Source organism: Callionymus lyra, chromosome 12, assembly GCF_982586985.1.
Source record: "Callionymus lyra chromosome 12, fCalLyr1.hap1.1, whole genome shotgun sequence".
In the NCBI taxonomy this organism is placed as follows: domain Eukaryota; kingdom Metazoa; phylum Chordata; class Actinopteri; order Syngnathiformes; family Callionymidae; genus Callionymus; species Callionymus lyra.
Window position 1 is genome coordinate 20681620 of NC_141829.1, and position 14014 is coordinate 20695633.

Consider the following 14014-nt stretch of genomic DNA (forward strand, 5'->3'; position numbering starts at 1 on the left):
TGTAACACGACAACAGTGTTGGCTAATACAGTCGCGAGAATGCGCTCGCTCCAGTTTCCAGATTGGAGGAGGTGAAACTATGCGGAGCTGGTCGTTCTTTGACCCGTGTAAGCCTCTTTATTTCCACTTTCAAAAGGTTTCTTTTAACATGTTTCAGGCGAGCCACCTGCCTCATACAGGGCAGCGCTCCCTCCTGACCACTCAGACTTGGACTCCGGTCCTTTGACGGCGCCCTGGTATCTGGCACCCAGATGTTAGCAACAGATACTTGAAGCCTTAGGAGGGGGGGGGTCCTTGAATCCGACTCCTCGCCCACTCCATGCCGTAGATTCTATGTCAGTGCCATCAGCATATTCAATGCTAAAACATTTCAAATGTTTAAACTTTAAACTCAATCATTTCCAGAGTAAATCTTTTTTTTTTTTTACTAATAATTGTCTCTATTACAAATAGAGTTCTTATATTCTAACTCTCATAATTTAAAAATACATTTTCAATCTATTTTATAATAGTCAATATAAAAATGTAGGCACTAATGTACCGTCATTTATATATCCAAATTGAGATATATTGAACTTAGAAACTTTTTTTTTAATAAGTATATCTAACTCTATGTATATATATTCATTTTGAAAATCTTGTTGTTGTTTTTTTGTCAACTATAAAAAAAATCAAATTCCTGGAAGACAAACAAGAAACATGGGTTAGAATGTTCTGTCCAAGTTTGAAGATGGGATCTTTCCCCCGAGAGAAAGAGAGCGAGAAGCTGAAAGAGAGAGAGAATGAGTTGTTCATTTTTATTAACAACTGACAGAAATCACACAATATCGACAGCATGTGAAAAAAAACCGACATAATCAAAGTGGGTGTTTCAGTCGCATAGAAGTTACAGTACAATGACTATAAAACATCCTGAGCCGGTGCAGTGCAGCTCTGTTGTCGGGTGAAAACCTCAGCATTTTACAATGTATTTTGTTTTTTCCCCCAAAATACTGATTAGCCCAGGGGTGAACAAACTATTTTTTGCATCATTTTCATGGACCGAACTTCAGATTAGAACCGCAAAAACCCCAAAAAAAGAGAAAAGTTAAGTGTATGAAAAATACATCTCACAATGAAGTGGAATCAGCGAGAGCCATGGGCTGGTTTTCCATATAAAGTTGGTATTTTAATAATGCTCACTACTTTACAGGGTCATTTTTTTGGGGAGAGTGTTGACGGGTAAGAGTGATGGGTTGATGACACCTCATGATACAACATCAGCTGTCACCATTAGACAGTGTCTTCATTTTAAAAGACCACTAGATGTCACTCTCTGCTTTAAACTCTTTGACTCTGATCTACTATTTCAAAGAAACCTGGCATCATTTCTGACAGTGCCATCTAGTGGCCTTTTTCAAACTGTTTCATGAAACAGCATCATGACCCCATCAACCTACCACTAGTAGAGAGTTACAGTAAGGTTCCTTTAGAGAATTTCTTCCCATCAAATTAAAAAATCCTTTAAGAAATGAATGATCAATACAACATTAATTATATAAATGTATTTTAAGACTCATGGAATGGTGTGTGCCAGCCACCAAAATAAGACAGTCTGCTACAAACAATTTTAAAGTGCTTTGGTATAAATAGATTTATAAAAAATGTCTTATAATCTCAAAAACAGACTTGAAAATCATCATCATCTGGAAGAGACTCAATAGGTGACCTTTTAATAAGTTGTTTCGGGTATGTTGGGTGGAGGCCCTGGGGCAGCCCCTCTAGCGAGAGAGCTAAGAGATCATGTCTCTCTTCTTGGAAACATCTGGATCTACCCGTACCTCTGAAGACAATGAAAGGATGGACGGAGATTCCTTGCTGTGGGAAACGACGAGACATTCTTCAGACCTGATGTGTATATTGACTCGACCACTGATTGGATTACACCACGTGCAACATCCTTCCCCTCCACACATGCACCTACGAGCACCCATGACCCCCCGTCCACAGGTCACGTCTCTTCGCGACGCACGGAAAACAATCGACAATGGCCCGCACTCTAGGAGACGCTCCGACCTCGACGTCACGTTTTCTGTCAAAGATCAACTTACTGGCAAAAAATAATTGTACAGCGCTCAACTTGAATCATTGTAAAAGATCCTCATTTAGTTAATTACTTTGCCAAGTCAATATTTACTCAGTATATCTTTCTATTGAGCGGAAAAAAATAATATGAAGGTTTTTTTAAAAAGACGCTTTTTGATAAACACTTCTTTTATTAAAGCAGCTCCCCCCCTCTGTGTTTCTTGGAGTGGTTGAGAAGGTTAACGTTGTTTACTCCTCCGCCGTCAACAAAACATCTGTCATGGTGATGGAGCCTTATCGAAGGTAACCTTCTCCTCTTGTGTTCTGCGTTCAGATGCAGTCGTGGCTGGGAACCTTCAACCCGGAGAGAGAGCGACGAAAGGTAATGACCCATCTGACCGTCTCCTTTGCTTGAAGAGCACACACACACACACACACACACACACACACACACACACACACACACACACACACACACACACACACACACGTACACACACTCCGACGTGGAGCGTGAGGATCAGCGCGTGTCAAGGATTAGTGTCGGCTGTCACGCTGGGCCCGTGTTGAAACCAGCGAGGAGCGGTTTGACCTCTCGACCCTCCCGAGTGCGAGCATTTGTGCATGTATTCAAATGAATCTGTGCGTGTTAGGCTATAGGCGTCTTTATGTGATCAGATTATGAGCTCTGTAGAGCAGGAGGTAGAGCAACAGCTGAGATTTGACGTTACTTCCAGAGGATTTTTATGGCATGATTTTGTGTCAGAGTCAAAATCCGGGACACCTTACACGGCCAGCATTAATGATTATACAGTATATATTTACTACATTTTGGATACATGTTCAAAATCAGGGGAAATCTATATTTATTTAAAGGTTTCAAAAGCTGGATCCCCTCTTAGTTTCACTAAAAAAAAGCGGAAAAGGAATTTTAATGAAAGATCATTTTTTTCCTCTTCAAGAAAAGTGTCTCTTTTGTGATGAGGTAAACAAGGTGGTGAAGGACAGTCCTTGTCGTCGTCCACTCTGTTGCGAACGGATCATTTATTTGCTCAAACTGCGACACAACCACAGAACTTAGTGGGAGGCAATAATTACCGCAGTCAACTTACTCATAGTGCCAACAATACAATGAACCCCCCATGAAGCCTTTGTACACACTGCTCTATTTAGCGACGGCCGATCGGTGTTGTTGCTATGACGAAAAGTGATCGGTCGGCTGGGCGGCAAAGCCTTACCAAAGCTGTTCAGGGCACTGTTAATCAGAAAGGTCAAGAGAGAGTTATTTTCAAATAAATTGTGTTTAAAAAAGGATATTTAATAGATCAAGTGAAAAATAAACAGCCACTACTTTATTTTTTTAAATATATTTCTTTAACTTTCCCCAGTTATTACACAGTGACCATAGTAAAGTATAACATAAAATGTATCATGTAAAGAGGTCTAATATTCAGCTATATCTGGACTTGGATCTTGAACTCTGCTCCTGAACTGTCATCCTTTTCGCCATCAATAACCCTGCAAATAAAGTTAGATACACTTGAATTAATTAGTCTAGACAATACAGCTCGAGGCCTCCCCGGGTGTCGGCAGAAGCCTTGGCCCCGAAACCGTTGCACCTCCTTCAGCAAATCCTTGTTGCTGACGAATCCTTTCGCTTAATAATTAAGTTCAACAATTGATCGAGGATCGACCGTATGAGCGAAAAGGTGAAGATATTTCCTTGACGGACAACCAGAGCGCCTCCAGCGGGCGCCTCGGCTCCCTCCCTCCCTCCCCGAAAGGTGTGGAGGGCAGGTGAAGGTTTTGAAGATGCCGCCCCTAAGTGGCAGGTGCAAAAACTACACCCTGAACTTTGGTGACATAGGCGAGCGTGAGCGTGTGACACACTCTTAATTGCTACTTGTAGCACAGAGTGTAAATAAGTCAGCAGCGGCCGCGTTTTTTTTTCACACTCCCAGTTTCATCATCCTTCCTGCCTGCTCTCCTCGTCTTTTTTTCCTTTCTGCCCCCCCCTCTCACTTTCTCTCGTTTTCTCACTCCCCGCCGTCGTCTCTCTCACTCTTGTACTCATACACGGCATGAATAACGCAGCAAGCCAGGTTCATGGACATGAATATTTATGAGATTTTATGCACGCGCTGCGATGCTTTAAAACAACAACAACAGCCTCCCAGATTGTGCTTGCCAAGTCGGCGAGCTGGCGTGTGTGTGTGCGTGTGCGTGTGCGTGCTCTCTCGCTCGCCCGTGTGTGTGTGTGTGTCTGTGTGTGTCCCAGCAGGTGTAAACTAGAGAAAGCGATTCCTGCTGGGTGTCTGAAAAACCGCTGGCTCTGGTGATTTCCATTCACGTCACCACAGCTCCCTCCTCTAGGGCCTCACATGTTTCCTGTTACGTGCGCGTGCACCATCCCCCACACACAGCACACACACACACACACACACACAACACACACACACACACACACACACACACACACACACACACACACACACACACACACACACACACACACACACGCACACACACACGCGTGTGATTCTCAAGGTCTCCTCTCGCTTCCTGTGTCCGCCATTCGTGAAAATGTTTTCCCTTTTCCCACACCCGCCGCCACATCTCCCTGGTGTGTCTTATGTGCGAGTCTTTTCTCTCTCTCTCCCCTCGGCGATGACGTACGTTGTTAGCAGCGGCAGTTATCCGGCCCGACAGTCACACGGTCTCGACACATCTGCGGCGTCCTCGTGTGCGAACGTGGTCATGGCCACGACTCGCTCTCGTTGGGTAGCAACAAAGATGGTTGAGCAAACAAGCAAGTTGGTTGTGTGGTCCAAGCGAGTTTGTCTCCTGGTTCAGGTGTTTGCTTCGAAGGAACTCTTACCTCATGGAACTCTGGACTATGCTTGTACGTGCGAGCCGCCGTACAGTTTGCGACTTCCTCCCGGTCGAGCTGATTTATTCTCGCACATCACACACACACACACTGGACTCATTATGAGAAGCAGCTGAGCTGGTTCAGGAACTCTCTTCCCAAGAGATTTGATGACTCCGGCAGCTCCAGGATTTACCTCTTTAAGTACGATGCAAAGAATGTACCGCCAACCTTCCTGACCAGAAGAGAGCACCGAGACAGTACATACCTCTGCCAAGCAGCTTTAAGACGACGTACAAACAACACATTTCACCATTCATGAATTGTGACGGCTTTAGTTCTTTGACTGGGACTCAGATTCACAACTCAAGAATCCATAAATCGCTAAAAATAGCAAACATTTTCTTTATAAAGTAGAGTTTTCATCTTTTGCCAGACTCGACACGACTCTACCCGGTTTGTAATAAGTTTTCACCAGCACAGTACTTTGAACCAGGTCCGTTTTTATGCTCCACTATAGTTACAAGCGAACCCTTGTGTTATCTCAGGGTCAAGGTGACCCGAAGGCATGAAAACAAATGATTTTGGGGTATCCGTTGTGTTGTCTCTGGGTCAAGGTGACAAGAAGGCATGAAAACAAATGTGTGTTTGTGGTATCCCTTGTGTTGTCTCTGGGTGGAGGTGACCCAAAAGGCATGAAAACAAATGTGTGTTTGTGGTATCCCTTGTGTTGTCTCTGGGTCAAGGTGACCCGAAGGCATGAAGACAAATGTGTGTTTGTGGTATCCCTTGTGTTGTCTCTGGCTCAAGGTGACCCAAAGGCATGAAAACAAATGATTTGGGGTATCCCTTGTGTGCTGTCTCTGGGTCAAGGTGACCCGAAGGCATGAAAGCAAATGTGTGTTTGTGGTATCCCTTGTGTTGTCTCTGGGTCAAGGTGACCCGAAGGCATGAAAGCAAATGTTTGTTTGTGGTATCCCTTGTGTTGTCTCTGGCTCAAGGTGACCCGAAGGCATGAAAGCAAATGTGTGTTTGTGGTATCCCTTGTGTTGTCTCTGGGTCAAGGTGACCCAAAGGCATGAAAACAAATGATTTTGGGGTATCCGTTGTGTTGTCTGGGTCAAGGTGAACGACCTCCATGGCTCCCTACATATGCAGTGGCTGAAGCCGTTCACCTTGACCCAGAGACAGCGCAAAGTATAATTTAAACACATTTGTTTTCGGGCCATTGGGTCACCTTGACCCTGAGATAACACAGAAGGGTTATAAGGTGACGGTAGCTCGACTTCCGGCTACCAATTGGTCAGATATCAAATTCACTTAAAAGTCATGAGCGTGACTCAAAGCACAAAAAATAAACAGTACAGTAATATATCTGTGGTCCAAGCTTTTTTGTTTCTTGTAAGCGCACCAGTGCTACCAAGTTTAGCGGCGCAATTTTATGACACCCACACCTATTAGGATTAGGTTTCAGCGCCAGTGGAAACGCAACACAACTTAGTACTGTTGAGCTGAGAAGGGCTGGAACTGTGAAGGTAAAAAGCACCATTATTGAGCTGGGCATTTAAGCAGCAGCAGTTAGAGGCCATACAAGTGAAAGAAGGAAACTTTCAAAACCTTTTTCTGAATCCAAATTGAACCACAGAACTGTACTTTTTGCAGACTCTATCAAAAGTAATGTTTTTAATGTCCACCAAGACTGTACTAGTTGAACCAAGTTGAAAAACATTTTTGAATCACATTGTGAACCAAAAAAAAAACCCCCAAAAAGGTCAGCTCGACGTGAACCTCTCTCTGGCACTAACAACAAAACTAATCAGTGATTCTGTGGTTTTTAAAGAAGAAACTTTTAAAAAACTAAAACCCTTTTTCTTGAAATGGGTTTCCGTCGTAATGAGAGCGGTACCGTCCCAGTGACAAGTGTGAGTCATTGCGGGGTTGATGAAGCAGACACGCCGCTCCAGATACCCGTCTGTAATCTAGCTCGTGTCATTAATGTCGTGATCGCTGCGCCGGCTGCCAATAATTACAGTTTCGTTCCCCTCTGCTTCTTGAGCAGCGCATGGGCCTGTGACACGGGGGAGTGTGATTAAAAACATCAGGCTTTTTAGCTGTTCTCCTCCTCCTTCACTGTTCCACATCCTGTCTGTTGCTCAGCGGAATTCCTCGGATGCCTGCGCTCTCTCCGACAACCCGGTGAAGTTTTGAGCAGAAGCGCCGAAGATTCTCGAATACCAATTTAGGGAACGTTTAAGCGTTGTGTCGCTTCCCTTCCTTTTTCATTCATTAGCATCGTACGAATGTAAACTCAATGACTGGAGAACACGTGTAACGTCTTAAGCCTTCTTATAGCCTCAGGTGTTTCATCACCATTTTTTTTAAATATGTCCAACCGACGGGACAAGAGAGAGGACAACACAAACATAGAAAATCTTTTTAATCTACATCAAAGTCGCTCTTAAAACCAGGTCAACCCGGTTCCGATTTTTGAAAATGTATATCCGGGAAATTTTCCAAATTGATCCCACTGAGATCAACTAACCCCAGGTTTCCACTGAAAGTGGAACACGGTGGTTTCTCGAGTACTTACTAGAAAAAATTGCAACATCGCTCTCCGGGCGAAAAAAAAGGGGGACAGAAAACCGGGACATGTCTTATCATGTCTTATGTGGTTGTCTCGCTTGTTTTTTCTTCCCGCGTTGGCTCAGCCTTGATGTCACGTTTCAACCGAGGTGATATCGTGTTTCACGCCGGAGATCGTGATCCTGGAAGCTGAGCAGCTTCTGTAGATCGGTTCATATATCTCAGGTACAAATTCTGGCTTTGGGAAGGAAAGTTGGAACTGTGTTGTGAAGAAGCGTCAATTTATTCACCAATATTCAGTCTTATTGGACTCTAATGACTCACATGACAGATGCTAAGGATTCCTATTCGCTAGACATTATTAATTGTCTTTCCCTACCTTTACCTCGTGCCTCTTTTTTTTATAATTCCTTCCTTGACATGTCACCTCTCCACATGTTCATCTGGTCTAACTTTGCTTATAACATAAGATGTTCTACCCTTTTGCTACTTTCAAGTTCGCTCAGTATCTTCATCTCCGAAGGTGCATTACATCTAAAAATGTTGGTCTTGTTACCGGCATTTAAGCAGCGGAAGTTAGAGGCCATACAAGTGAAAGAAGGAACCTTCAAAACCTTTTTCTGAATCTAAATTGAACCACAGAACTGTACTTTTTGCAGATTCTATCAAAAGTAATGTTTTTATGTCCACCAAGACTGTACTAGTTTAACCAAGTTGTAACCAATTCTGAGGTTTGGAAACACATTTTTGAATCACATTGTGAACCAAAAAACCCCCCCCAAAAACCAGGTCAGCTCGACGTCAACCCCATTCTGACTCAACGGGTCTAAATTTAGCAGAAAGTCAAAATGGTAGATCAGAGATGGATCTAAAAACCTTTATCGAAAAGGGGAAGCATGAAAAATAGGCAAAAAAAAAGATCTTTCACTCCACCAGTTCCACCCTGTCTATGCTTTCCTTGTCACCTATTGTTTATAATCCAAATACTCACCTGTTTTTACCAGCTTTATTTCCTGCAACCTCATCGGTCATTCCTCCTCCGTCTTATTTGCAAACCTCCTCAAGTGTTTTCTAATGGTAAAACAATTCAATTGTATAAAATATTTTTTCCAAAAATCAATTGTTATATAAACATGTTTTTATCAAATTAAAAATATAATTCTGTGGAGCTGTTGCTGTGACATTTAATGACATATGTTCGTCAGTCAGTCATGTTTAAACTAGCAATCATTGCTACCACACACACACACGCACACACACACACGGACACACATATTAGAGGCAAAACAGCACTGAGCACTTCTTGGCGACCCTGGCTTAAAATGCCTCTCCGAGCGCTCGCCCGCCTCTGGGTCTTTCTAGTTAGTAATTAATTTCCAGCATGTGGGGGTAGAGACCAGAGCTCGTGCGCTGGCCTCCTACCTCTGGCTGTGTGTGTGTGTGTGTGTGTGTGTGTGTGTGTGTGTGTGTGTGTGTGTGTGTGTGTGTGTGTGTGTGTGTGTGTGTGTGTGTGTGTGTGTGTGTGTGTGTGTGTGTGTGTGTGTGTGTGTGTGTGTGTGTGTGTGTGTGTGTGTGTGTGTGTGTGTGTGTGTGCTAGATAGTGAAAAAGCAGAGAGGCTGTGCACTGGCTGCGTTCTACTCTCCGAGACGAGAGAAAGGAGGGAGGAAAAAAAAAAAACTGCTCGGCGCAGAAAATCGATCTAGGGGCCTCGCTTCTCAGCCTCTTCCGGACGCAGGAGTCCTTCTCTCCCGGGAATTAGATAACGGCTTGTAAAAGCTCTCCTCCGCCAGGCGACCCCCTTCGCCTCCCCCCATTGCTCTCCCCCCCTGCACTCCCCTCCGCCTCCTTCTCGACTTTGAGCCGCTGTCGCAGCCCTCCGTCTTCCCCGCTCGCCCCGTCCACAAGTTATTGAATTCATCCTTTTCAAATTACAGCAAAGTATCGGCTTTCAGTTTAATTTGAATCTGTTTCTCCTCGTAACGGCGGCGGAGATTGCGCGTTATCAGTAAGTTAATATTTTATTAGGTTTTAATTGGCCTTTGTTGTTTGCCTCAGTTCACTGCTCTGCCCATTAGGAATCTAGAGTTGCCTTCGCATTATCACGGCTAAGAGACTCAATTTAGATTTTATTTAAGTTAACGTCTGACTTTGAGGCTCTGGTTATATGTTTTCTTTTAACTCTCACTGGCTGAAACATTATGAACACCTTCTTTTAAATACGAGAGGTCAATGAGGGAAAAATGGTCTGTCGTTCTAAACCTTAATCTTAAATTCTGACTTGTTGTCCTTTGCAATCTGGTTTGCTAGATGGGAATGTGAACTCTTTGTTCCTGGGCTGTTAAGAACCCTCCGTGACCCACTTCAGCACCTTCTCCCTGTCAATCATTCGTCGCAGCGCTCACCTCCCCGAACATCTTTTCTCTGCTGCCGCGTCTCCCGCCTCGTTTCTCTGAAACATTTAGGAGATTCTACACCTGCCTTGCCTTTCCTCCTCCTGCACGTCGCTGTACTTCAAGATGTGTAACTTTCCATGTTTGCTGGCGCTTTGCTTAGGGTCCGCTTAAAGCACATGTGTCGAACTCGGGGCCAAATCAGGGCTGCCAAGACATTTTCTTTGGCCCGCCGGATTATTTGCTCACTTCAAAGTAGATTAAAGGTCATGCTCATAGGGTAACCCAGACCTGGGCAAAGTGTATTTGACTGTATTTATGCGGCCCTTGTAATAAGGTAAGGTAAAACTTTATTGAACATTGAATAAATCAAAATAAAATAAGAACAAGAACATAAAGAGAAAGAACAAGATGACACAATCTAAGTCTAAAGATAAAGACAAGGAACATAGATCAAAGAAAAACAAGAAAGACAAAGGATACAAAGACTAACATAGAACAGAACATCCAGATACTTTCACTCCACTCCTGCCCCCGAACTCAGAATTGTACAATAATGTCAAAGTATGATCATGTATAAATGGTTCTAATGCATTAAAAAGTGTATTTTGTATTTATTATTCATTTACATTTTCACATAACACCTATTTTGAGTATATATATATTAATCCCTCAAAATATTTTTTAACGTTAGTTGAAGAAATGTTTTGAAAAAACTAATATATATAAGAATACAATTGCAGCTTATTCAGCTAAATAAATGTCATGGGCTAGTGACGAATGTCCTTTTTTTTTTTAGGGATTTTCTCGTCTTTCTTCCTACTTGACGGCCCCTAACAACGTCACAGAATTTAATGTGGCCCTTGAAGAATAATAATTATTATAAAGGTGATTATGTATGTCATCTATACTTGTTTGGTGAAAATGGACAAAAACAGAGATAATTAACTTAAATAGAGACTAAATGAATGAAAAAACTATATCAAAATCAGACTTTTACGTCCTGTTAGGTATATATAGATTTAAATCCGGCCGCGATTTGGATCGTTAATGGATTTTGCCCGTCTTGTGTCAATGAGTTAACACCCCTAGTTTAAAGCCTTCGTTGAGGATCCTGTCTCCAATCTAGTTCAAACACCATCTGAAGGCATTGAATCCTGCTTCTGCTGTAGGACCACCCTAACGCAGATGCACATGTGTCAAGGGTTAGGCTTCCTCGTAGAATATCTCCTGGAGAAATTGTACGAAAAAAACTGTTTCTAAAAGAAAGAAACGCCAAACGAGGCCTTGCCATGAATGTATCGCAAATGCAGAGAGGAGTTCACTGAAAGGGAAGTCGGATAAAGAGGTCAGAGAGTCAGAAACGGATTTTTCTTTTGTGCTGTTTCACATTTTGACATAAGTATTCAGCAAGAGTGAACCAAGTCCTATCACAGCAGCTAGAAAAACATGGACGTCCATTGAATTTAGTTGTTTAGAAAAAAAGGAAAAATCCAGTTGTGGATGTAAGTTTTGAAAAAAAGTGATATAGTTAAAAGTTGAAATTCCTTATCTTTGCTTATTTCCATTGTTTTAGAGTTGTTGCCATTTTATAAAGGCAGAAATACTGCTTAATTTTAATTGTTTCTATACCAACTTAATGTACTATTCACAAATTAATTTTGTATAACGTGTTCACACCACATAAATTCTCAATTATTTAATTATTGAGCAACAATTCTACAGACCTCAAAATCTAAGTGAACAGGGACAACCTTAGTATAAAATAATGAGTTCTTGGTATGGTTTGCAGAAAAAAAAACAACCCATCCATGTATGAGCAAATTTAGAAAGCGTCTAAAAATGGTGTTTCCCCCAACGTGCTCGCAACGCTTGCTCTTCAAATGTGTAAGAATTCTGTTTCGCCCTCCAGGTTTCCTTGGCGGAGGAGATCAAGCCGCTCAAGTGGTACCCGTCGGTTTACCTGCTGGTGTCTATCTTCCCGCTCATCAACAGGTAACACACACACGCACACCTGTTTACCTGCAGGTGGATTCCGGCTTTTTTTTTCGGGTCGTTGTGATGTGCCTCGCTATATATCTTCTTATCTTCCTCTTCCCTCCATCCTGTCACCCGCCTCAACCCGCAACTTTCCCCCCCTCAGCGTTTTCTCTTCCTCCCTCTCTTGTTCTTTCTCATCCGAACCTCTGACGCTCTCAGCTGCAGCTCGAGTCGCTTCGGATCTTTGAAGCTTTTGTTTACGTGCGCCGCTCGCCCCGGTGTTGGCGAGGGAGGCGGGTGGTCCGGTAAATGATAACCTTGCCGCTCTTATTACAACCACACCGCACACACACCCCTTCTTTCTCCCTCCTGTCTTTGATTTGCTGCCGTTTCGCCCCCCCTCTCTCCGTCCCCCCCTTCTCGCCCCCCCGTGTATGTGATTGACAGGTCAGGGTTACTAAGTGATTAGCTGCGGCGGCTCTGGTTGTCGCCACGGCGATGTAGGCGGAGACACAGGTCAATTACAGGGTCAACGTCTCTCAAAGGCCTCCCCTCCTACCCTCACCGCCCCCCCATAGCTTCTCGCCCTCTCCTCCTCCAACTTCACCTCCGCAATCCTCCCTCCATCCCTCTTCCGCCACGGCTGTCAGCTGATGAAGATGACAAACTGCATCCCGTGAAAAAAAAAAACCAAATTGCTCCCCACACTCCCCAACCCTCCATCCCAAAATGTCACTCCCTCTTTTCTTGCCCTCTTTTACTTTCTCTCTCTATCTCTTGGGTGCACCCCCCTTCTCTCTCTTTTTTTTCATTTCCAACCCCCCCACCACCCCCTCTACTTCTCCCCACAATTTCCCCTCTCTTGAGCAAACACACTCTCGCTCCGCTTCACTCTGCCTTTCACCAGAGAGCGTACGAAAGGGAGAACGGGAATGAATTGCACTCTCCGTCGTCTCCGTCTTCCTCCTCCTCCCTTTCCTCCTCCTTCTGTCGTTCAGCAGCGCCGGCTGTATATATCCGCGGCTTCTATTAATTTGTTAGCCCTCCCTCCCTCCCTCCGTCCTCCCCCCCCCACGCTCCCTCTCTCCCACCTCCGATTCGCCTCCCTCCCCCCCCCACGGCTCATATCCTCCTCCCTTCCACCTCCCCTGCTTCCTCGCCTCCCTCTGCTGAGGGGCTGGAGTGTGTAAAGTGTTTGTCATGGTGTCGTGCTGATGCCGCTGTGCTCCGCCGTGCGGAAGCTGTGCACAAGTGTGTGTTGATCTATTTGTTCACGTGGGCGAGCCCAGGGAGTGTGTGTGTGTGTGTGGCGTGTGTTCGTGCGGGTCGGGTACCTTGAGCCCGCGACGCTCCGGATGTTTGTCTTAATTTTTCCTGTTTTTTTTTTTTGTTTATGAAAAATCTCCCCTGTTTTTTTGTTCACACACTCGTGTGTGTTTATACGTTTTTATTTTGTGTGTGCATGCTTTACCATGTGTGTGTCTGAGTGGGGGATTATTTCTATCTGAGCTCCAAAGCCTCCTAAACAGGGCTTAGAGAGACGGCCCAGGGCAGCAGCTAAAGCCGTCTCCCCCTCTCTCTCCCCCCCTCTCTCTCTCCCTCTCTCTCTCTCTCTCTCTCTGTCTCCTTGCCTGATCCATTGCGTTAATACACAGTCGCTCCCACACAGAAACACACTCTTGTCTTGCCCCTCATCTGCTGACACACACACACACGAGCCACACACACACACACACACAATTTTAATCTGTTCTAAATGCACACTAGTAAATGTGTTAATTCGACACCAGCTGTTGCGAATTGAAATGGGAAAGAGCTTCTACTTTTTCCCTCAGTTTTTTCTTTTTCTTTCGTCTGTCCGTCTCTGTGTGTGCGAGCGAGCGGTTGCCCAGGCACAACTCGAGTTTTCACAGTCTGCTTCTCACATCGCCTCCCCTGTGTGCTTTATGGTGTGGGTGTGTGTTTGTTTACAAGAGTTGTCTAGATCCCTGCTGTGCACGATCGCACGCCTGTTTGCATAAATAGACCCCCGTCCTCAGAACCCGCCGCTCCTGCTTCCTGTCGAGCAGAGCGGGCGTGATGAAAAAGCGTTCCTCTCGGACAAGCGTTTCTCCTCTTATGACACAC

General features: G+C 44.3%; 1 protein-coding gene across 2 annotated transcripts in view; it reads left to right on the forward strand.

Moving 5' to 3' along the window:
• Positions 1–14014, forward strand: part of LOC148068611 (cyclic AMP receptor 3) — an 81306-nt gene that overhangs the window by 34662 nt on the left and 32630 nt on the right. For both annotated transcript variants that reach the window (XM_087804377.1, XM_087804379.1), the window contains exons 10-11: positions 2399–2446; positions 11820–11902. In XM_087804377.1, the coding sequence (XP_087660503.1) occupies positions 2399–2446; positions 11820–11902 (131 nt within the window). The remainder of the gene's footprint in view (positions 1–2398; positions 2447–11819; positions 11903–14014) is intronic.